This window comes from Sturnira hondurensis, unplaced genomic scaffold (assembly GCF_014824575.4).
Source record: "Sturnira hondurensis isolate 20B ecotype Veracruz unplaced genomic scaffold, ASM1482457v3 Scaffold0015509, whole genome shotgun sequence".
Lineage (NCBI taxonomy): Eukaryota > Metazoa > Chordata > Mammalia > Chiroptera > Phyllostomidae > Sturnira > Sturnira hondurensis.
Window position 1 is genome coordinate 5,325,989 of NW_028088140.1, and position 26,614 is coordinate 5,352,602.

The window sequence follows — 26,614 nt, forward strand, 5'->3', positions numbered from 1 at the left end:
AATATGCACAATAAGATCATTGTAAGAATTAAACAGTTGGAGTTAATACTGTAAAATGAATAGTGACTAACCAAGGAAGAATACTATAAAATTTAGCCAAAACAACTATTCTTACTCTTATTAATACTATTGTTATTACTATTACCCTTACATAAGACACCTGAGCTAGTAGTATTATATATTATCTAATTTAATCTCTATACTAGGTAGGCTCTTTTTAATCCCCATTTTATAGGTAAATGAACAATATGCTTTAGAGAAGTTGAATAACCTATTAGAGGTAAAAGTAAAACAAGTTTTAACTAAATCACAGCCCTAGCAATTAAAGGCCTATAAACTATAGTTCTGTCAGAATTTTCTAAACTTAAAGTACAAATCAAGAATTCATGATTTTACCAGCCTCACCCCCATAAAAATATCACTCATTTTTTTAATTAGAGAGAATTTCAGGAATTGTACAATTTACAAATACCAAGCACTTTAGGAATTGCACGCTTTAGAATAATATCCTATCGGCTGATAGAAATAGAAGATTTCAATTAGGAAATCCAGTGTTCCCTGGAAACTGAATTTCTCTTTCATATAGAACTTTAACTGATTGTTAAATGTACTGGTCATAATAATACAATGTTTTAAATTTTATAACTTGGCATCATTGATTAAAAATATACCCATACTTCCTCTTAGAAAAAGCTAGTTCTTAACTTTAGGAATTTTTCACAAGCGTAGGAATTATTTCTAGACCTTTTACTATCTCATTCCCACATCTAGAGAACAGCATATTATATGAGAAATAGTTGAGGGGATATATATTTTTGAATAACCAAGGATCTATCGTATGAAAAATAGATTAGTTTGTAAAACTAAAAATAGCAGTATTAAAAACGATGGAAAGGAAAAGAAGTTATTAAGAAGTATTTCCTAAAATTAAAATTCCAATTACTAAATCTGTTTATCAGAAGTTAAAAGTCCATCTGAAAGAGCAGTTGAAAATAAAGGTGACGCATGCTTTGAAATTAAGAGGTTTGACTGGATGTTCTCCAAGGCCATTTCAACTCTAAGACTCTGGATTTAGTCCGAAAATGAGATACCTTTTCTTTCTGGGTATCTTGAAGTGCTGCACACTGCTCCTTTAATTGCTGTTCTTTCTTGGCGACGTCCTGCTCCAAAGTTGCTTTGGCAGTCTTTAGTTCTTGAATCAATTTACTTTGGTTTCCAATCTGATTTCTGTTTGAAATCAAGTCCTCCTGTGCTAGAGAAAGCTTTTCTTCTACAGACTTGAAAAAAAAATTTCCCCAAATTATTACACGCCATTGTCTTTGCAGATTTCAAGAGAAACATAATAGTTACCACAAGCATAGATGAAAGCAATAAACTATAAAAAGATAGTATGTTATGTCCTTCAGCAAAATCATATAAAAGGGAAAAATGCTACATAATTAACTCCTTGCCTATGGAAAATATTCAGAGGGTATAATACTTAATAAAGCTGAAGTGATTCCAAAATATCTAGAAATAATCTATAATTATTTACTGGATAAGTGATATGAAAGAATATCAAGTAAGTAGGAACCGCATCAAACACACAGAATATACATGTGATTAGAGAGAAGACATAGAGAGACATGAAAAAAACTAAAGAGAGATACAGTTAAACTCTATGTTATGTGTACCCATAGGATAGGGCAAAAGTAGATGTGCAGTTATTCATATTAATTAATAAGTAATAGGAATATACTGTTTTGCAGGATCTGTTATGTCCCCTGACATGCTAAAACCTTTAATAAATAAAAAGTGTCAAAACAAAACTGTACTTCACATCTGCCAACCTGACCAAGTGAACTCGAAAAGCCCACTGGACCTCAGAGGCTCGATTCCTGACAAGGCCGTCACCCCCTGCTCCTAACTTCCCACCTGCATCACGGATGCGGTGTTGTCAGTCAGTATAGCTCAGAGCTACTGACTCTTCTAAGGCCCATACATTTTGAGACACCAATGATGGGGGAAAGGGCAAGCTTTTTGACATATTAGGTTTCATTTAGGGGCAGATATGGTAAAAGGTGGGTAATAGAAATGGCAAGAACCTTGGCACTCTGAGCTGCTACTGATAAGAATCAGCACACAAGGGAACTAAGTCAAAGATACTCTTCTATGACCTAGAAGAAGTCTACCTTTCTTATTCTAGAGTGACAGTTCCCTTAAAAAGAAACAAAAGATAAAATTCAGGTAGAATCTCTGCTGGTTAGACTTGGCTAAAGTAAGCATCCAATTTTAAAAATAGGTTATAATAAATAAATAAAGACCTATTTAAGGGACTTCTTAAGCTTTAGTTCAGAAGTCTTGCTGATGTAAATTAAATTTCTATTTTCAATGGCTTCCAGTAGAACACACAAAAACAACCATAAAGCTTCTTTATTCAGGAAATACCTAAAGTCATCTAGTCCTTTATTAATCAAGCAGCTAACCAACAATTAAGTTCACTACTGGAGTACGTCCGAGGGTACAAGGTGGTCCTTGACTAAAGGAGATCACTATGTAGCCTGAAAAACAGACCCAGAATGTAAGACAGAAGAACGAGGCAGTGGAGCATTTGCTATGTGCCAAACGCACAGAAAAACGACAAGTGTGAGAGCTTTCTGTACAATGTTTTTACAGAAGCCTCAATGTAAAGGAGTGAGAGTGATTTCAGATAAAAAGAACAAAATTAGACAACACCTAATCCACATAGTCTACAGCAGGGTGTCAAACTCATTTTCACCAGGGGCCACATCAGCCTGGTGGTTGCTTTCAAAGGGCCAAATGTAATTTTAGGACTGTATAAATGTAACTACTCCTTAACTAGGGGTAGGAAGCTCAGCACTGCTGTGGGTAGAACAAGGTGGAAGGCCGGATTCAGCCCTCGGGCCTTGTGTTTGCCACCTGTGGCCTACAGCAATTGTAATTAGGCAATGGAGGCTAAGGAATACCAAGGCTTGCTAGAACCAGAAAGTAACAGTACCCCCAATCTCCCACCACAAGAATTCCAAAATGCTCATGGTTTAAAAAAGCCTGTAAAATTTTAAACTCACAAAAACCCAGTGAATAAACCTTTAATGTCAAGTTCAAAATCTGGCCTACTCTTTTTCTGAAGATGTCAACACATATTGCTCTACCTTGCCTCTAAATATTTATCTGTGTCATTCAGAGGCATACTGACATATACTTTAAGTGTTCCATTGGTTTCCTATTGCAGAACCTGTTATTTTCATCTGCTCAGCACCTCTCCCCTTTAGAAACCCCTCTCTTTCATTCAGTGGTTTGGCTGGGGCTGTCTTCAAGCCATCCCACTCCCACAGGAAGAGGCAAATCCCTGAGTACATCAACTACCAACCTTGCCTCCGAATAAATACCCCAATCACATTATAGTACTGTTGCTAAACAAGAATTTATGAAGTGCCCTGTGATAGCTTTTGTGGGTTTTTTGTTCGTTCAACAATTTTTTCCTTTCTTCTTTCAAAATAAAACTTTAATTTTTAGTTAACATTTTCTTGATAACTGATAAAATGACATAAGGAAGAATATTAGGCTAAGAAGATTTATATTAATTCTGAACTTAACCTAGAATTTTCACTTCACTCAGGGTGTGAAATTTACAGTTAAAGTCCACTTGCACCCTTCCACAACAGCAAAGAATAGCACATAGCACAGCGAATTTGAAATACCCAGTCAACAAACAAGCATTCCACAAGTACTCCAGCAGGTGGGGCTACAGGCACAGATAAGGACAAACCATCTATCTTCCATACTGGTGTCTTGGTGTACTCCACCCTCAGCCCACAGATGGCAGCCTTGCCTTAGGTAGGTGCCATGTTATAAGGTTCTGAATCCTTTCTCTCTTACACACAAGATTATACAGCATCACTTAAGCAAAAGAAAGTCAATGACTGATAATCTCTTATTTTGGCCTATAATATCATTTGAACTCCCTAGGAATTTGCTTCTTGTTTAGAAAATTAACTTCCACAGTAATTCAGATACTTCTGATTTTGGAAGCATTAGTATAGAATTTCTCATAATCCTATTCATTAACAAATTCTAGTGACATTATGATAAAAGAGTGTTTACAAGGCTGCGGACCAGAAGAACTGGTGTCTAATCTCGATTCTGTTTCTGTGCAGCACCAGGCCCATCACAAACCCAGCTGGGCCTCAGTCTGCTCCAGGAGGCTGTGGAAGGGGGGTCTCTCACGGTCTCTGAATAGTTGCCACACTCCACAGCAGTTAGCCCTCTGCCTTTCACTTTTTGCCCATATTTACATTTGAATGATTCTTTCATGTATAAAAATATTGATGCATGATGTAGCTTTCAGGGATAATAAAAACAGTCGTTAGCTTAATGGAAGAATAAGAGATCTAAGTCCTGTTACTATGTTATATTCTTGGGTAAAATACTTTCATCTGAAAAAAAGAGTGTGATTTCTATAGGACCTGCATGATCAGTCAAGCTTTATCTTTTCTATCAACTAAATACCCTTCAAATTCAAGCCTATTTCCCAGCCTTACTATTGCCAGCCCAAGCTGCCATCATCTGCAATCGGACTGCTGCAAAGTCTCCTCTCTAGTTTCTACAATCCATCCCTCATCCGATAGCCAGTGGTTGGCCTAAATATGAATCTGAACAAACCTTTTCAGTGGTTCCCTACTGCCTTTAAAATAAAGTCCAAACTCTTCTACAAACATTTCCCTGACTTTCAATAATGTTGTAAAGGAAAAAAATAATTTGAAGCTATTTGGCATAGAAATAAGACACTTTCTATATTTCAGGTGGTATGGTTTTTCTTATAAAAACTATTATTAATTTTGAATAGTTATATAGATATAAAGTCTGCCTGTTGGCACTGCAAAAATTCTTTTACCTAACTTCCTATTTCTTTTTTTTATTAATGTATTTTTAATTTATTTAATTATTTTTCAAGTACGGTATTCTGTCTATTTCTCCCATCTAACTTACTATTTCTGTGTCAAATCATTAGTCACCACGGATTCCTTGCAAGCCTGTATGTACTCAGCCCTTTGTTTTATCTTGTCTCTCTCATAAATCTCTTCTGTCTCATCCTCTTTAACCTTAAGCCTAGGTATAATCAACTCACACCTAGATTACTGCAACGTGTGGAGGAAGGAAGGGAGACAGCCTCTTAACTAATCTCCCTGACATGAACACACCCCCAGTACAGGCCGAGCTATCTGTGTACCACTTCCAGGTTAAGTTGCCCAAAACACTATTTTCTTCATTTTACTCCTCTGTTTACACTCTTCATTTTCCCCCAAATACTATCTTTGCTAGGCATCTAAAATATTTCACAATTTGATCCCAACCTTTTAAACCTTCGCTTCCAAACACAAACCAGCACTCTAGCAAGACAAGCATGTTGTTAACTATCTCCTGGCTTTGGTCATTCCCTCTGCAATAGCTTTTCTCAAATGAGACCCTGAGTGAAATAACCTCTTTCAAGACATTCTGTGTACTCAAATTCCATGTATTCTTAAGGACCTGGTCCAATTCTGCCATTTTCATAAAGCTTTCCCTATGCCAGCAGCCTATGAATAAAATATAGGCTTAGTATATTTATACATGATATATATATATACATATATATATATATACATAACATACATAAATATTCTATTATTTTCAAATATTTCAATAATGCACTCTAAGTTAAACAAAGAAAAATTTAAGCATAAAAACCAAAAATTATATTTCACTAAAAAAGGAAAATGAAAAAGAAAAAGAGACAGAGAGAAAGACTGAACTGGCTTAATCTTCTATGAGAGAACATAAATGTTGCATTTCCCTTAGAAAACTGATACCTAAATGCTACATAACTTATTTACCCTTTTTCCAAATCCTACATTTTAATAAACATGATACTTCATCTAATAATATAGCATTCCATGTGTTTTAGATAATTAAGGGTAAATTTACTTTGAGCTATAATTTCCTAATTTAAATAATATATTTTATTGATTATGCCATTACAGTTGTCCCATTTCGCCCCCTTCATTCCCCTCCACCCTGCACACCCCTCCAACCCACATTGCCCCCCTCTTTAGTTCATGTCCATGTGTCATAAGTTCTTTAGCTTCTACATTTCCCACACTACTCTTGCCCTCCCCCTGTCTATTTTCTCCCCACCATCTATGTTACTTATTCTATGTACCTCTTCTCCCTTTTCTTCCTCCCACTCCCCTGTTGCTAACCCTCCACGTGATCTCCATTTCTGTGGCTTCACTCCTGATCTAGCTGTCCACTTAGTTTGCTTTTGTTTTAGGTGTAATAGTTCATAACTGTGAGTTTGCTGTCCTTTCACTGTTCATATTTTTTATCTTCTTTTTCTTAGATAAGTCCCTTTAACATTTCATATAATAAGGACTTGGTGATGATGAACTCCTTGAATTTGATATTATCTGAGAAGCACTTTATCTGTCCTTCCATTCTAGATGAAAGCTTTGCTGGATAAAGCAATTTTGGCTGTAGGTCTTTGGATTTCATGACTTGGAATACTTCTTCCCAGCCCCTTCTTGCCTGTAAGGTCTCTTTTGAGAAATCAGCTGACATTCTGATGGAAACTCCTTTGCAGGTAATTGTCTCCTTATCTCTTGTTGCTTCTAGGATTCTCTCCTTCATTTTGGTCTTGGCTAATGTAATTAGGATGTGCCTTGGTGTGTTCCTCCTTTGGGCCCACCTTCTTTGGGACTCTCTGAGCTTCCTGGATTTCCCGGAAGTCTATTTCCTTTGCCAGACTGGGGAAGTTCTCCTTTATTATTTGTTCAAATAAGTTTTCCACTTGTTGCTGTTCCTCTTCTCCTTCTGTTAACCCTATAATTTGGATATTGGAACATTTAAAGATGTTCTGGAGGTTCCTAAGCCTCTCCTCCGTTTTTTGAATTCTTTTTCTTCATTCTTTTCTTATGGATGTTTTTTTTCTTCCTTCTGCTCCACTCCATTGATCTGAGTCCCAGTTTCCTTTCCATCACTATTGGTTTCCTGTGCATTTCCCTTCATTTCAATTAGTTTAGCCTTCATTTGTTCCTCTAATTTGTGACTAAAATCAACCAGTTCTGTGAGCATCCTGATCACCAATATTTTGAACTGTGCATCTGATAGGTTGACTATCTCTTGGTCTCTTAGAAATATTGGTTCTGGGGCTTTGATCTGTTCTTCTGTTTGAGCCATAATGTTTTGGTCTCTTCGAGCCTGTTATGTATGAGGGGTGGAGCCTTAGGTGTTCACCAGGGCAGGGCGACCCAGTTGCTGGGTTGTGACAGTAGAGTGGGGGTAGAGTGACAGTAGTGTGGGGGTAGAGTCAAAGAGGGAACAATGGCACGTGCTCCACTCTTTCTTGGATTTCAGTCCTTTCTGCCACTTCCCACAAGCAAACTGGGCCTTTCTGATGCTGGTTCCCGGGGGGTTGGCTTGTGCACATTCTAGAACCCTGTGGGTCTCTCCAACGAATTCTCCTGTGAGGCCAGGTGTCTCTCCTGGCACCTTTTCAACCAGTGCTTTTAGGCTTTATTTCCTGTTACTTGGAACCTGGGTTGCGCAGTATGGCTGGCTGCCTGTTTTTGCCTAGTTTATCTGCACGGGAATGTGTGACCATGGTCGGCCAACCGCCTTGCGTGCTTCACTGGGTCTGCTTGTTTCCTCCCCTTGCCTGGAGTCTGCTAGCCTCGCACCGCCTACACACCCAGGGTCTGCCAACCACCGCCTTTTCCTGCCGCAACCCCTCTCCACTGGCCACCGACTCTGCCCCTCTTACCGGTCCGGGTGAATGGTAGTTGGACTTCTGTACAGTTTAATTTTCTGTCTGTTCTGGTTGTATTTTTGTTTCTAAATCTTTGTTGTCCATAATTTTGGTTGTGTGAGGAGGCACAGTATTTCCACCTATGCCTCCATCTTGGCCAGAAGTCTAATTTCCTAATTTTAATTTAGAGTCTTGGGGAGGTAAAAAATATATAAAACTGAAGTCAATATTGCCTGATAAGTAATGATAAAACTGATTTTGACTTCCAGCTACGCTTTGCTTCCTTGAACAACCAAAAGAACAACCAAAACTGCCAGAAAATCAAACTGTATGGAAGTCCAACAGTCAAGGGGTTAAAGAAGAAACATTCGTCCAGACTGGTAGGAGGGGTGGAGACTAGCAGCCAGGGCATAGAGGACACAAGGCAAGGCAGTAGAGCAGGTGGGCAAAGTGGCGGCTGGTAGACCAGATGGCCACACATTCGTGTGTGGATAAACTGGAACAACCAGTGAGTGAGACACTGTGCAATCCAGGGCTCCAACATGGGAAATAAAGCCCCAAAACCTCTAGCTGTAAAAACCTGTGGGGGTTTCAGTGGTGGGAGAGACTCCCAGTCTCACAAGAGAGTCCATTAGAGAGACCCATAGGGTCTCAGAACATTCACAAACCCAATCACCCAGAAATGAGCACCAGAAGGGCCCAATTCACTTATGAGTAGTGGGTATGTAACTGAAAGCAGGGGAGGAGCTGAGCAAGTGGCATGGTTTCCCCCTCTGACCCTTTCCCCCCATCACCGCCCCAAAACGTGGATTGCCCCACCCTGGAAAATACTTAAGGCTCCACTCCTTACTGTAACAGGTGCACTGAGACAAAGTGCACACCTAGACTGGTAGGTGTGGTGGATAAAGAATTTGCAGGGGATACGTCAGGAGTGAGGAGTCCCAGCCCCACACCAGGTCCCCTAACCTAGGGTTCCAGTGCCAGGATGATTAAGTCCCCATAATTTCTGGCTGCAAAAACTCTTCTGGAGTCCCAGGCAGTTCTTCTTAAAGAACCCACACATGAACTTGCTCACACTCAATCCCTCTGAGCTCCAGCACCAGGGTAGAAGCTTAAAAGGTACCAGTGGCATATGGGGAGGAAATGAAGTGTCTGACATTCAGGCAAGAGCTGGGGGACAGCTTTCTCTGAGATAGAAAGGTGGGCAGAGGCCAATGTCCATCTTCTGAACCATCCTGCCACAGAGCCACAGAGTAGGCAGGCTGGGGCAATATCTGAGACTCAATCAACCCAGTTAATACTGTTTGCCCTGAGGCTCTGTCCCATCATACTTCCAGGCCCTTCCAAGCTGTTAACAGTGGCTTTTCCATATGAATGGCTGATCTTGTCTTGTGCTTCAGAACTTCCTCAATCCTCTCAAGCAAGCAACAGCTGGCCTCAGTAAATCCCTAATCCCCGTACCTCTTGCTAAGTGACCCTAGGCCAAACACTAGAAGCAGACAACCTGGATTCACAGTGTACCTCTTGTTTAGTGGCCCCAGGCCCAGTACTAGCAGAAGCCAACCTAGGTTCACAGCTTGGCTTTGCCTGGCCTCAAGCCCAGTACAAGTAACAGCCATCTTGGATTGCTTTATAATTGATGCAAGGTGGTCCCAGGCAGAACGCAGATAGGGGCTGACCTTGGCCTGCACCACCCAGAAACCCCAGAGCCTATGTACTCAGTGGACAGCCACAGACCACATTAGAGCACCAGCCCCCTACCCTGCACAGATGCTCCATAAAGGGTCGAGTTGGAGGTCAGTGATCAAAGCCAGTCCTTGCAGCTGATTGGCCCGGGTAAATCCCTCCCATCGACCTGCCAATAGCACTTGAGGCTCAACTACAAGAGGAGGGTGTACTCAGCCTACAGGAAGGGTGTATCTCAAGTACCCAGCTTGGGTGATTACGGTACACTGTGTTGTACCCGTAATCATGAAAGTCATGAAAAGCAGGAACCTATAGCCAAGATTGCTCTACCCAGCAAAGCTACTTTTAACAATCGAAGGGCAGTTAAAAAACTTCCAAAACAAGAAAAAACTAAATGAGTTCATCACTACCAAACTGTTATTACATGAAATGTTAAATGTTAAAGAAAATGGTTGTCAGTGGGATGGAAGTGTGAGGGAATGGGTGAATGGGTGAGGGGATTAACAAGTACTGATTGGTAGTTACTAAATAGCCATGGGAATGTAAAATACAGTATAGGAGATACAGTGCCAAATAACTTATATGCATAACCCATGAACATGAACAACGATGGGGGGATTACCCGAGGGGGTGGAGTGTGTTGGGCAGAGGGATGCAAAGGGAGGAAAAATTGGGACAACTATAGTAGCATAATCAATAAAATAGAACTAAAAAAAGAAAACAAGAATGATACTCCACAAATACTAACATTCCCTTGACAGCTTGTGTTGAAATCAACCATTTAATGAAGGTCTATAAACAACTTACAATTTTTTATAAAAATATAGTTTACTATACCTTAAGATCTTGCCTTGTGGCAAGAAGTTCAGATTCCTTTCCATAGAAATCAGACTGAAGCTGTTTCAGATTTTCCTGACTTTTTTCATAGGTGTTTTGTAACACAGACATTTTCTCCTTCTCTGCTGCAAGTTCCTGCACTGCTTGGGTTGACTGCTGCTGCAGTTTTTTCTCAAGCTCTGTCTGGAACATACAATGGTTATTTAAAACAGTAAGTAAGCCAAAAACCAGTTACAAATATAAAATGAAATCCACAAGAAGATTCTTGAGAACAAAGTGAACTGCATCCAAGCCCTATATTTTTCTACTTTAATAAAGAGTAACATATGTACCATATAGTACAAAGTTAAAGAATTACAAACTGAAAATGTTCAAATTTTGAAACAAAAAAAAAAAAGAAAGAGCAATTAAATAAGGAACAAAAGCATTTTAATGGGAAGCCCTAAGTATCCAAGTATCAGGAGACATGCGGGCAACAACCACATTCTGAGAGAAGATATTGTGAGAGAGGCTGTGGGAAATGACAACAGCTGACACTTAAACTGAATGAAATTTGTACACAGAAGAAATTAAAAAGCTATTACTGTGTTAAAATTATTTTTTTCTCCTTGAAATTTAAAGAAAAGCTAAGGAAATTTCTATAGGTCATCTTTGTTAACATCAAGGGAGAAAAAGAAAATCTTTCAAAGGTTCAACTCCTCTAAACTCTAAACTTGTCTTTAGACTTTAAGAATATTCAAGAGCTATGCAGAAGTTATACATTATTAAAATAGATATATGCACAGTATGCAAATAAACACTTGGTTTTTAAATATACTACTTCAATGAAAATGCAACCATCTTTATGCAATATCCAATAGCTATGTCATTGCTCACATCTTATCCAACCTCCCAGCAGTATCTGAATTGGGTGAGGATGTCTCCTCCCGGAAACATTTTCAGCCTGGTTTCCAGGCGCCTTATGTTTCAGGTCCTCCTACCTCACTGGTTGCTCCCTCTTAAAATCTTTTACCAGACACTGTTCTTCTGTTTGACTTTTCAAAATTACAGAGTCCCAAGTTTCTGTTCCTGGCCTTCTTCTCTTCTATATACAGTCCCTCTCTAGAAGGTCTCAACTAGACTCAAGACTTTAAATATTTACTTACAACTGAATCCTGATTTTATTGAGTTGGCAAAAAAATTCATTTATTTTCTTTTGTAAGATGGCTCTAGTAGTGCTTAGTTGTCTTTAACTTCATTAGAAACAATTTTATTAGTTTATATCATGACAGCTGTCCTATCAGCATGCATTTAAAAAACACTTATCAAAATTGGTGGGGATCCAAGATGACAGAGGAGTAAGTGGAAGCTACACTAACCTCCTCCCAGGACCAATTTAGAATTACAGAATAATCTAGAATTGTAGAGAAACCATCCAGAATAACAACTGAACACTAGCTGGAGAGAAGCCTTATAACCAAGGACACAAGAGATAAACCACTTCATTGCAAAGAGACTGGTAGGAAATACAGAGGAGGTGCAAGGGGGCTGGCTGGGCTCCCCAGGCAGCAGCTGAAGTTCCAGAGGGATATTTCAGTGACTTGGAGGTCCCCCTGAGAAGTGTGAGGTCTGAACTCCAAGCTGGACTTCCCAGTGTACAGTACCAGAGCCAGAAAGGAACCCAGATAACATCTAGGGTTTCTGTCTGCCAGGGAGAAATGACTGAAGACACAAGGATCCTCTTACAGGGCCAATGCACAAAATTTCATTTATAGCAACTTACCTTGGACTCTGGCACAGAAGGGCAGACTGGACTAAAGGTACTTGAGGAAAGTCTAGGGTTGGTGGCTCTGAGGAGAAAACTGAAGTAAAAGCTGCCAGGGTCCCCATGCTTAGTCATTCCCCATACTGGGGGAGCCATCTCTCTCAGACAAAGCACTCCTCTCCCACTGGCATCATCCTGAGGGGAAGCAATAGCCCCGCCCACAGGAAATACTTTGCCTCAAGCTGTGGAGCTTAAGCTGGGCTGCTGGTTACAGATCAAGGCTTTATCATTGATTAGTTTAACAACTAAGGCAGAAAATACAAAGAAGCAGCCAAAATGGGAAGACAAAGAAACAGATACCAAATGAAAAAACAAGAGAATTCTCCAGAAGGAGAACTAGACAAAATGGAGGCAAGCAATTTAACAGATAGAGAGTTTAGAGTAATAATTATCAGGATACTCAACAGCATGAAAAAAGACATAAAAATTGTAAAAAAGGACCAGTCAGAAATAATAACGCACTATCTGAAATACATAATACACTGAAAGGAATAAACAGTAGGTTAGATGAAGCAGAAGAACAAATCAGTGACTTGGAAGATGAAGTACAAAAAAACACCCAGGCATAGCAGCAAAAAAAAAAAAAAGAATTAAGAAAAATGAGGAGAGCTTAAGAAACATTTTGGACATTAAGTGTAACAATAGCTGCATCAATGAAATACCAGAAGGAGAAGAAAGTGAGCAAGGGACAGTGAACCTATTTGAACAAATGACTGAAAACTTCCCTAACCTGCTGAAGAAAAAGACACGTAAGCCCAGGAAGCTCAGAGAGTCCCAAACAAGATGGACTCAAAGAGACCCGCATGAAAGCACAACATAAAATGTCATAAAATGACAAGGCACAACATAAAAATATCATAAAATGACAAGGCTTAAAGACAAGGAGAGGATCCTAAAAGCCACAAGAGAAAAGCAGGTAGTTACCTACAAGGATCACCAATTAGACTGTCATCTGATTTCTCAACAGAAACATTTCTATTTATAGAAGCATGAAATATTCAAGATGATGAAAAGCAAGGACCTAAAACCAAGACTACTTTACCCAGTAAGGCTATGATTAAAAATGGAAAGAGAAATAAGGAGCATCTCAGATAAGAAAAAGCTAAAGGAGTTTGTCACCACCAAACCAGTACTGCAACAAATATAACAGGAGAAGTAGGAGGAGGAAGAAAAAGAGGAAAAAGAGGAGGAAAAGGAGGAGATGAAGAAAGAAGGGGAGGAGGAGAAGGAAAAGGAGGAGGAGGAAGAGAAAGAGAAAAGAAAACAGAGGAAAACAGTCTAACAATAACATGACACTAAGCAGGTATCTATCTAAATGTAAATGGCTTAAGTGCTCCAACCAAAAGAAATTGGATAGCTGAATGGATAAGAAAACAAGACCCATATATATGCTTCCTCCAACAGACCATTTCATTTTGAAAGACACACAGAGACTAAACATAAAGGGGTAGAAAAAATATTTCATGCAAATGGAAAAGAACAAAAAAGTCAGGATAGCAGTACTCGTATCCAATAAAATAGGCTTTAAAACCAAGGCTATAGTAAGAGACAAAGGACACTACATAATGATGAAGGGAACAATCCAACAAGAGGATACAACCCTAGTAAATATTCACATACCCAACATAGGAGCACCTAAATATGTGAAGCAAATGTTGATAGACATAAAGAGAGAAATCAATAGAAATACAGTCATAGTCATGGCTTTTAACACCCCATTGACTTCAATGAATAGATCTTCCAGACAGAAAATCAACAAGGAGATAGCAGCCTTAAATGACACATTCGATCAAATGGATTTAATTAATAACTTCAGAGCACTTCACACCAAAGCATCAGAATATACATACTTTTCAAGTGCTTAAGAAATGTATTCTAGGGTATACCACATGTTAGGACATAAAACAAATCTCAATCAATTTAAGAAGGCTGAAATCATGAAAGCATCTTCTCTGACCACAATGCTATGAAACTAGAAATCAATCACAAGGACACTGAAAAACAAGCAAAGACATGAAAGCTAAATAACATGTTACTAAACAATAAATGGGTCTATAATGAGATCAAGAGAAAAATCAAAAGATACCTTGAGATAAATGAAAATGAGGACACAGCAATCCAAAATCTGTGGAACACTGAAGAGGGAAATTCTTATGAAGAGGGAAAGGGAAGAGGGAAATTCATAGCAATACAGGCCTATCTCAAAACAAAAAACAATCAAGAAAAAGCTCAAACAGACAGTCTAGCTTCAAACTTAAAGGAACTTGAAAAAGGATAACAAAGCCCAAATTGAGTAGAAAGAAGGAAATAATATTAACCTAAAAGACATAAACAAAATAGAGTCTAGAAAATGATACAAAAGACCAATGAATCCAAGAGCTGGTTCTTTGAAAAGATAAATAAGACTGACAAACCTTTAACCAAATTCATTAAAAACAAGAGAGAAAGGACCCAAATAAATAAAATCAGAAATGAAATAGGAGAAATAACTGACACCAAAGAAATACAAGGAATTGTAAGAAAATATTATGAACAACCATATGCCAACAAACTGGACAACCTGGACAAAATGGATACATTTCTAGAAACATACAATCTTCCAAAACTAAATCCGGAAGAATCAGAGAATCTGAATAGACAGATTATACCCAGTGAAATTACAGCAGTAATAAAAAAACTCCCAACAAACAAAAGCCCTGGACTGGATGGCTTCACAGGTGAATTTTACCAAACATCCCAAGAAACTAACACCTCTGCTTCTCAAACTTCTCTTCTCATAAAATTCAAGACAAGGGAAGGCTCCCAAATTCATTTTATGAGGCCAGCATTATCCTAGTTCCAAAACCAGATAAAGACACCACAAAGAAAATTACAGGCCGATATCCTTGATGAACATACCATGCTAAAATTCTCGACAAAGTATTAGCAAACTGAATACAGCAATGCATCAGAAAGATCATACACCATGATCAAATGGGATTTATTCTGGGAATGCAAGGTTGGTACAACATTTGCAAATCTCTAAATGTGATTCACCACATAAACACAATGAAAGGTAAAAAACCACAGGATCATATCAATAGAGGCAGAAAAGCATTTGATAGAATCCAGCCCCCATTTATGATAAAAACTCTCAGTAAAGTAGGATTAGAGGTAACATACCTAAACATAATAAAGGCCACATGTGACAAACCCACTGCCAGCATCTTACTCAATGGACAAAAACTATAAACATTCCTCTTAAGTAAGGAACAACACAGGTATGTCTGCTTTTACTTCTCTTATTCAACATTAGTACTGGAAGTTCCAGCCACAGCAATAAGACAGGAAGATGAAATAAAAGGCATCTGAATTGGAAAAGAAGAAGTAAAACTGTCTTTATTTGCAGATGACATAGTACCGTGCATAGAGAACCCCAAAGATTCCACCAAGCAACTACTAGAACTGATAAATGAATTCAGCAAAATAGCAGGATACAAAATTAATATCTAGAAATTAATTGCATTATTATATGCCAATAACAAACTAACACAAAGAAAAATTATGAAAACAAACCTATTTATAATTGCTACAAAAAAGAATAAAATATCTAGGAATAAACCTAACCAAGGATGCAAAAAACCTGTACTCAGAAAATTATAAGACAACAAACAAAGAAAAAGAAGATAAAAATAGGTGAAAGCACATACTGTGTTCATAGATAGGAAGAAGTAACATCGTTAAAATGTCCATACTACCCAAAGAAATCTATAGATTCAATGCAATTCCAATCAAGATGTATTTCACAGAACAAATATTTCAAAAAGTTACATGGAACACAAAAGGTCCCACATAGCAACAGCAATCCTGGGAAAGAAGAACAAAGTTGGAAGAATCACGCTACCTAATATCAAACTATACTTCAAGGCCATAGTAATCAAAACAGCATGGTACTGGCATAAAAACAGACACACAGATCAATGGAACAGAACAGAGAGCCCAGAAATAAACCCACATATTTATAGTCAATTAATATTTGACAGAGGAAACAAGCACATACATTGTGCTAAAGATATTTTATTTCATAAATGATGTTGGAAAAATTGAATAGGTACCTGCAAGAAAATGAATCTATACCACCTTCTTCTACCACACACAAGAATAAATTCAAAGTGGTTTACAGACTTAAATGTTAGACCCCAAATCATAAAATTCATAAAAGAAAACATAGGCAGTAAATTCTCAGACATTGCTTGTAGCAATATTTCTTCTGATATATCTCCTCGGGCAAGGGAAATACAAAAACAAATAAACAAATGGGACTACATCAAACTAAAAAGTTTTTGTATGGCAAAGGAAACCATCAACAAAATAAAAAGACACCCACTGAATAACAGAACATACTTGTCAATATACCTGATAAGGTGTTAATATCCAAAATATATAAAGAACTTATAAAACTCAATACCAAAAAATTATACAAAATCACCCACTTCTAACACTTTAGTTCATGCTACCATCATGTCTAAACTACTGTAATAGTTTTTCAATGCTTTCTGTGCTTGCTTATTTATCTCCCTTTAGTCAGACAGTACTATTCTCTGCTCAAAATTCTCCAATTGGTTCTAATCGTCCTTAGAACAAAGTATATCATTCTTTGTTGTCTTATAATCTACAAGTTGGCATGTATATGCTTTGATCCCTACTTCTCTGAGCTCATCTCATATTATGCTTCTTCTCTCCCACTATACTTAACCAATAATGGTCTTCTCTTTTTAGAAAATATTGAGCTGTTCTAGTCTTAAAGTCTGTGCACCAGTTGTCTCCCCTGACCTTTGTACGGATACCTCTTGTATTCCATGTAGCAGCACAAAGTTCTTCGCAGAGAGGCTTCTGAGATACTGTCTTTAGTGATACTCTGCCTCATCACTATCTCTCACATCACCCTGTTTACTATGGTTCCCCAAGAAAGCGTAAGCTCCATGAGAACGGGCTCCTTGTCTGTTCACAGCTATATGTCCAACACCCAGAACTGTGCGGTGACATAAAACAGGTGCCTAGTAATATTTCGAATAAATGAATGAAAAATAGATTTGAGGTAGAAAAAACAAAATGTCTATCAAGAGGCTATTGTAATGACCCACACAAGAGAAAGAGACAGACTGGATCAAGACTGGCAGTGGGAAATTAGAAGAGGAGGGACAGAGACCAAGGAGGCAGGTGGCCAGAAGGTGGTGCTAATTGTCTATGGAGAAAGGTGGGTTGATCTCTCCACACATCACCTGGTAACATCCCATATTACCTCTCTTTCGTTTCCTGTAATTTAGATTTTTTTATGATGATGAATTCCTTGGCATCTTTTTTCATGTTGAAGACTATGCTGTATTTATACACACACACAGATATATAGACATATATATGTTCTTTGTAGAACACTACTTAATTTCTTTAACATTTTTCAGAGACCTAGTGTTCTTTCTTTTTTATAACCTTTATGGCTCTCAATTAAGCCCTCTGTGAAGTCTTAACAACGACCATAATGGCCCTTCAGGCTTATATCTGGGCCTTCATTGCCTTTATCCTGACAGAATGATTCATTCATTCATTTTTTTTAAATAGCGATGATAGCTTATCTGTGAAAAGACACAGTTCTCTAACTCTAAAGAACTCAAATCTGGCAGTGGATAGTTGAATTATTAAAAATTAAAAAATTTAAAAAACACCCTGGCCAGTGTGGCTCAGTGGGTTAGAGCATCAACCCTAACAAATCCCTGCTTCTCTGAGCTACAGGTTCAATTCCTGCCTAAGGCACATGCCTAGGTTGCAAGTTTGGACCCTGGTTGGAGCACGCATCACAGGCAACTGATCGATGTTTCTCTTGCATCCAAGTTTCTCTCCCTCCCTTCCCCTCTTTCTAGAATCAGTGAGCATGTCCTCCGGTGAAGATAAAAAAGCAACATTTTTAAAAACAGATCAAGGCAACAGTTTGATAATTCCTTTAATAACAATAAACCCAAAGCCCCAAAGGAGAATACAGGAGGTTTAGACATTTACAATCTATTCTTCAATAAACCATAAGTTTTTCCTCTTTAAAAAAACAGTTTCTGCATGTTTTTAGGTCTGAACACATTTCTCCTTTATTAAAAATCTTTAGTTCTCCTACATTAAAAATTTAAAGTGGAAACAATTACATACATCAACTGTGATCTGGCTTCATCTAATTTTGTGGCTGAATCTCCCCTCATTTCTCCACTTACCATGCACTACAATAGCTAATGTTCTAAATGACATTAAGTTTTACAAGCTTTGCTAGTATTATTTCCTGGTTTTGAAATTCCTGACTTCCACCTTTTTTAATGTTGTAAAATTATAATAATTATCTTTAAAGGCCCAGTGCTAATGCTAGTTCCATCAGAAAGATAGTCAAAATTTCTACTAAATTGTAATTTTTCTTATATTTATACTTAAGTTCTTGCTTCATTCTCATTTATTACAGCTTTTTCTTTACATAACTAGCTTCCTCATTAAATTATAAGCTGCTTGAGAGGAGGAGGTCATATACTATTCATTCTGTATTCCCACATTAGGGTTTGAATAAAGTGGGAACAGTAACTGCTGACTTACAGCCTGCCTGCTGGATCCTTGATCAATGGCTCCTAAATAATCATATATATATCAATATATAAAAATGTATATATGTGTGTGATTATATAATAATTACATGTAAATAAAAATAGGATTAGATGTAAATAGATACATATAAAAATACGTGTGTGTATTTTATGCTTGTGTGTGTACATGTACACAATATATATCTACACCCATATAAACATTATTCTTGTTTTCTTATTTCACTGTGGACCAGTGATAACTTTGTCACAGATCATCACACTAACCTATCATGCTCACTGACACTCTTAGGTCATAGTTTGCTAAACTTCCATATAATATTCAACAACTATTTTGCTCCCACATTGCACTGGGCACAGCACCAGGTGCTTTGAATACATTATCTCCATCATTACAACAGTTCTATTACCCCATTTTACTTAGCTCAGAAAGATAAATCACTTACTTCCCTGGGAGCATAAATCTAATGTATGTTATATAAAATTTAAATTAAGATTTGCCTGGATCCAAAATTTATCTTCTTTCCATAATGCTATACTTCTCAACAAAACCTAACCATTCTTGCCTTTCAATGATTCTCCAGTTATTCTAAATTCCCAGTCTAATTTTCAGAGACTAGCTATCTACCCAATATTCCCCCAAATACTGTCCTTCCCAGTTAAAAAGTGTGTTCCTTATTCTAGCACCCACACCAACATAAGTGAACTACTGCTATGGCTGAATGTTTGCCACTCCCAAATTCATGTGTTGAAATACTAATACCCAATGTGATGGTATTTGGAAGCGGTGCCTTTGGGAGGTCACTGGGTCATCAGGGTGGAGCCCTCAGGATCCTTATAAAAACAAACATAAGAAAGATAACCTCTCTCTGCCATATGAGGTTATTATAGTAAGAAGGCCTGTTGCAGCAACAAACCAGAATGTGGGCCCTAACCAGAAATGGATTAAGTCAAAGGCCTTTATCTTGGACTTCCCAGCTTCCAGAACTGTGAGAAAAAAAGGTCTATTATTCAAGCCACCCAGTCTATGGTACTTTTGCTATAGCAGTCTGAACTAAAACAATTACCAATATGAACATTTCCTATTGATCTAGTAAAATCATGCAAGATACAGGCAATATACATTCACCATAAATCTGAAAGAAATTTTATTATAACCAATATTTTTAAAAATATTTTATTTATTTTCAGAGAGAGGGGAAGGGAATGAGAAAGAGAGAGAGACATCAGTGTATGGTTGCCTCTCGTGAGTCCCATTCTGGGAACTGGCCTGCAACCCAAGCGTGTGCCCTGACTGGGAATCGAAACCTCGACCCTTTGCTTCACAGGCCCTCCCTCAATCCACTGAGCTACACCAGCCAGGGCTATAACCAATAAGTTAATGAAAACAGAAAGTATGCTAAAATGGTGTTTTTTATTTATTTATTTTTAAAAGATTTTATTTATTTATCTTTTAGAGAGGAAGGGAAAGAGAGAGGGAGAGAAATATCAATGTATGGCTGCCTCTCGTGTGTCCCCTGTTGGGAACTGGCCTACAACCCAGGCATGTGCCCTGACTGGGAATGGCACCACAATCCTCTGGTTCGCAGGCCCATGCTCAATCCACTGAGGTATACCAGCCAGGGCTAAAATGGTGTTTTTTAAATTAACTAATTATGATGCTATAAAAGTGAAGATCTGGGGAATACTTGGATACAAGTCTAACAAATTTTGAAAAAATGACCAAGATACCAAAGCATACAACAAAATATGTATTATGATAATTATATACTAACCTGTGATTATATATAACCACACATAAAAAGGGTAGAAAAATTTGTCTACACTTATTTGTATTATTAGAAAATTACTTTTACAAAGTGGCATAATAATAATTATAAAAACAGTAGTCAATGTAAAATATCTATTTAGAGAATCAATATTTTTATCACAGCCGTCTTTTAATGATATGACACATTTTGTTTGCTCTACATAGTGGGGATTTTATTTCTCTCTGCTCCATGCAACACTTAACATGCATGTACCAAAGGTGGGAAAACATTCATTTTGTTCAAATAATAAATATGGTCCATTTTTAGCAACTCTTGATCTGGACAAGTATTAAAACATTTAAAATCAAAACAGATGCTTAAACAGATGCTAAACCTATTAGGATAGGTTTAGACATGAAAGCCATGATGATAACTTAAAATATCAAATGATTTACAACTATATAAAATCTCCCCTGCTGAATTTTTAAAAATACCTCATTTGTGATTTTTGTTCTTCATTATTTTTCCTTAATAAAAATAATTTATTTTTAAATTCCTTTAAAATTCTCTAAACATTAGAAATGTTATATTAATAGGCATTTTCTTAATAAGTGTTAGTTATATGTTAATTTACAAAAAGATCATTTTATGTCTATCAGACAAATGATTAGTTCTAGAATTTTAAATACGAATTATTTGACAATGGTTATAGCAAATAAGAATCTGGACTTAGAGCTTTTTTCTTTTTTCTTGAACTTATTGGGGTGACATTGGTTAATAAAATTATATAGGTTTCAGATGTACAATTCTATAATACATCACCTGTACATTGTACTGTGTGTTCACCACCCCAAGTCAAGTCTCCTCCCATCACCATTTATCCCCCCTGTACCCACTCTACATCCCCCACCCCTTTTCCCTCTGGTAATCACCAGACTGTTGTCTGTGTGGAGTTATGTCAAAAAATTAAAAACGAAACTACCTTATGACTCAGAGATACCACTCTTTAGAATATATCTGAAGAAACCTGAAATACTAATTTGAAAGAATACATACACCTCTATGTTCATTGCAGTGTTATTTACAACAGCCAAGGTTTGAAAGCAGCCCAAGTGCCCAGCAGTAGATGAGTGGGTAAAAAAGCTGTGGTGCGTTACACAGTGGAACACTACTTGGCCATAAAAAGATGGACTTAGATATTTAAATATATCATTAAGTACTTTTATACATTTAACTTAGAACTATGTTAAGCATACATAAATTTTCTTTGTTGCAATTCATCTGTTTAATTATTACATTACCTTAATTATAAAGTTTTTCATCCCATAAAAAGGAAACAAACATATCACTACCTTTTGTGAAACAGCCATTTTCACTTCTCCTTGGAGTGCTTCCATTTGCTTTTTCTTCTGTTCAGTCCATTGCTTTAGCTCATTTATGTTCTCCTGAAGTTGCTGTTCTTCTTTTTCCTTTTGTTTCAAATTATTCTGGGCCTGTATGAGTTGTCCCTGTATTGACTGCAGTTCCAACTTCAACTGATGAGAAGTCTAAAAGAAAAGAAAATCTCTTCAATCATTTAAGTAAAATGAATAAAATCACTTTATTCATCAAACACACATTTACTGAGTACTACATGCCAACCACTATTCTAGGCAGAAATTACTGAGCCTGTTTGCCACAGGTAATTAGTAGTAAAACAAAGCAAAACAAAAAAATCCTCACTTTCATGGAACTTTTGTAATTGACACTATTCAGTATTACATGACACAATGGATTAATCTTCACTATTTGTTTAATCCTAACTTCCATTTAAACTTATGATCATGTATTTGGATAGAGCTTGTACATGAACTAGACTAGTACTCCTTTGTGTCACAGAAAATCCAAATATCAACATCACTCTTTAGACTGCCAGAATGTCTAATGTCTTTCTAGAATATTCTCAAAATGCTGAGACTGCTGCTCATGGTTAATCAGAAAGAATAACTCCTTACTAACTATCATAGAAATTAAAATCACTTTTGGCAAATATGTTTAGTATTTGTCTGATGACGCTAAAGTATACCACTCAATAGTGTCCTCATTTAGAGAAATTGGACATAGTTTGTTACTTACTATCTTAATTTTACAATCTACTATCATATATTTCTATTCAAAATTACACACATATAGAAGTTCATACTGAGGTTTCTCTGTGGCCAAAGGAAACTACTGCTACCTCCCACCCTTTCAGCCAAAGTCATGTTTTCATATCCTGTGTATATTTCATTAAGATACTAATTTGAGTATTTGAACATATTCAACATTACAATACTTTTTAAAGTAAGTATCAGTACTACATACAGATGCTCCAGATAATTCCAATGCAACGGAAAACATTTTTTGTGTAAAATAAGAGTCAGGTAAATAACAATAATGATGATTATACTATGATAAGCAATAATAAAATAATAGCTAACAGCATTTATTTTGTTCTAAGCTCTTTAAAATATATTAACCCATTTATTTCTAGCAATCATCCTATCACATAGATTTTATTATTAACCCCAAGGTACTGCTGAGGAAACTGGAGCAAAGAGAGATTAAGTAACCTGCCTAAAACAAGGCAAGATGGCAAGGCTAATAAATGGCATGGCCAGTAAATACTTCTGGACAATCTAGATTCAAAGCTTGGCTACTAAACCAACATAATTTCATATTAAAGACTTCTCAGCAATAGGTTTTGCTGCTTTATCAAATCAGATCTCCAGAAAACTACATGTCTGAACAATAGTTGTTAGAGGTATATCTTTAGTAAATAACAACCATATGTTAAAACGATGTATTTATTCATTTACTTGTTTGTTCTTGATAGAGAGCAACTGAAGCATTAACTGTAGAGAAAAAAATCTCTTGATTACTATTCAACCATTAACAAATACACCATTAATATAAATGTCCATGAAATAAAGAGCCCTTAGAAGGTCATTTCCATGGAAAGTTTATAAAGATTTTTCCAACTATAATAACGTTCATTAATTTAGATTATCTAACTATAACTCAATAGTTAGTTGACTCACTTTGCCATCTTTATTAATGATAATCCTCAAATTTGGGCCTTTTATTATAAACGAACATTTTTTTTAAATACAAAGATCTTTTATACTTTACATATTTTATGTTATAAAAAATATTACCTCTTTCTCTTTTTCAAGTGATTTTTTCAGTTCATTCTGTTCCTTAAGTGTGCTTTCCATCTGGACTTGAAATTGATGCTTCATTTCTTTGCAAGTTTTTTCCTAAAAAAATGGAATCTACATTATGCAGAAAATACTTGTAGTAAGTTTAAGAAGTTTAGTTTATAAACAGAAAGATCCACAGAAAGGAATAAACTAGAATCATTGGTGTTTTAAGATGGGATAGAATCTTTCAATTCAATTATAAAAACAAGCAAATATCAGAGCAGTAAAGGGAGAAACAGGAAAAGGCTAAGAGTTTCTGTTATCAACCAACAGTCACAATAAATATTTTAGATAATATTTAGGCAATACTTTAGAACACTTTTATGTCACAATGCTAATTATAATTAATTAACTTGTCATGCAATTTTTAAAGTAGAATAATGGGCTTCAAAAATGGAAGCATGAAATTTTTTTAACAGAAAGAACTAAAACACTAAATAAAAAATAATCACAATTTAAGAGGGAAGATATACTGATAAAAGATGTCTTTACCAAACAGAAAGGAACATAAAGTTAACATATTAACATCATGTGTTTTTCATACTACTAAACAGTTTCCCCAAGTTTCATATGGAGAACAAAAGAATTTTACTCTCAGTTATTCTACGTTAAAATATTTCTGAGAATACATTCGCCTTTAAGCATTTTGAGACTGTTAGACTTTTTTCCTCTGTAGTTTACATAGGTTTTATGGTATCTCTAAAACGTGGTATAGTGACAATTTTAGAATATTCAATAAATATTAGAAAGTTTACAGTACCAGAATCAATAGGAGTCATCAAGATCTTTCTAGGCTTTTTCTTTTTTCTTTCTCAGACATGTGGATAACATTTCAATTAGCAGCTCCACTGTCTGTGGAAATGCCCCTGAGAACAAACCTAACGCAGTCTCTCCCAAATCTCACATCATACCAGCAAAGGAGTAAGATGGTGCACTCGAACTCCCTGGGTCTCCGGAAAACTACACATGCACGTGACAAGATCTTTCTCAGGCTAAGCTCCCAATTTCTTTTCTCACAAGAACTATTTAAATTATTCAATTGTAAAATCAAAAGTCAACAGTAGAAAAATCACTGCATTTTAATTAAAAATCGCTCTACCTAAGAGAATAAATGTAAACAACTAACCAAATCCGATATAGCAGCCATTCCTTTCTTATTTTCCTTTTCAAATTCACTTTTGGAATTCTTCAAAGTATCAGAAACTTTTGATAATTTCTCTACTGTTTCAGAAAGCTCTACCATTAGAGTTTCTTTCTCCATCTTCACTTTTTGTAGTTCTGTTACTGCTGTTTGAAATTTGTTACTCAATTCCTCATGCTGAATCTTTGCATCTTGACTCAAATTTTCAATTTCTTTTTTAAGAATTACTTTTTCTTCCTCTTGCTTGGTAAGCATTTGCTTAGTATTTTCAAGGGCTTCAGATTTTTTCTGTAGGTCCAATTTTGCACTGGATACTCTGAATAGAAAAAAAAAACAAAACAATTTTTTAAAGAACAATCTATAATTTACCATTCTTAATTTACCACTCAAAATGAATGACTATTGAGTTTTAAAACTTTCTTGTGTAGTTAAGTAAAAAAAAAAAAACACAATTTAATGTCCACAATCAAAAAATGTCTCAAAATATATGATATGATCATTGAACAGATAAAGATGATTTTCATCAAGTGAAATAACATAGTAGTAAAGCCAAGAGCTTCTGGCTTAAGCCTCCTGACTTAATTTAGTCTTATTCACCACAATGGGTCCAAAAAAGCCCTGCACATATCAGACCCTCTAGTATAAAATAGCCAGAAAAGTTTTTCCATGTACCCTACAGAACATATTTATTGTGTTATCTNAAAACAATTTTTTAAAGAACAATCTATAATTTACCATTCTTAATTTACCACTCAAAATGAATGACTATTGAGTTTTAAAACTTTCTTGTGTAGTTAAGTAAAAAAAAAAAAACACAATTTAATGTCCACAATCAAAAAATGTCTCAAAATATATGATATGATCATTGAACAGATAAAGATGATTTTCGTCAAGTGAAATAACATAGTAGTAAAGCCAAGAGCTTCTGGCTTAAGCCTCCTGACTTAATTCAGTCTTATTCACCACAATGGGTCCAAAAAAGCCCTGCACATAACAGACCCTCTAGTATAAAATAGCCAGAAAAGTTTTTCCATGTACCCTACAGAACATATTTATTGTGTTATCTTCCAAGTATATAGAGAACTTTGCCTCTTTTCTTTAAAACATAAAATATATAATATGTTTGATAGGTCTTAAACTTCAAAACATGTAAGGTTAACCCAGGAAAAAAATAAATTAAAAAACAAATATTTCATTTTAAACAAAGAGGAAACACAACACATGCACTTTAATTCTAAAGCTTATCAGATTATACAAGAAATGCTATCATTTGTCCCTAACATAACTTTTCTACTGAATAAATAAACTACAATAATGAGGAAATGTATATATAACTTTAGGAAAATTAAAGAGTTTTATTGTTTTCATAAAAGAAATGGATTACATATATATTTATACATTTATGTATATGTGTGTGTATATCTATATATATCACCAAAAAACAAATATTAAATATCAACCATTTTCTACACTGAAAATAAAACCAGATGCTAGGTAATATGTTTTGGAATGCATATGATTTCCAATGTACTTTATAATCATTACAAACTGAATAAGATGTTAAAGAGAGGTTGTAAAAGATGTACTAGTCACATATTTGAAGTCATGTATGAATACAATACCAGAACTTTGAACTTTTCCAACATTTAGTCCCAGAAACTTACTTTTACTTCCTAAATAAAGCTAAAAAAAATGAAGTTAAGTACACTCATAGGATACTGCACCCCACTGATTTTAAAGATCTAAATGGAAAAGTCATTATACTAATACTATTTTACCATTT

General features: G+C 36.1%; 1 protein-coding gene across 2 annotated transcripts in view; it reads right to left on the minus strand.

Moving 5' to 3' along the window:
* The window catches only part of EEA1 (early endosome antigen 1), a 141,675-nt gene that overhangs the window by 7,777 nt on the left and 107,284 nt on the right, over window positions 1–26,614 (minus strand). For both annotated transcript variants that reach the window (XM_037064665.1, XM_037064666.1), the window contains 5 exons: window positions 24,817–25,147; window positions 23,646–23,747; window positions 21,822–22,016; window positions 10,307–10,489; window positions 1,092–1,277 (listed from right to left, as the gene is read on the minus strand). In XM_037064665.1, the coding sequence (XP_036920560.1) occupies window positions 1,092–1,277; window positions 10,307–10,489; window positions 21,822–22,016; window positions 23,646–23,747; window positions 24,817–25,147 (997 nt within the window). The remainder of the gene's footprint in view (window positions 1–1,091; window positions 1,278–10,306; window positions 10,490–21,821; window positions 22,017–23,645; window positions 23,748–24,816; window positions 25,148–26,614) is intronic.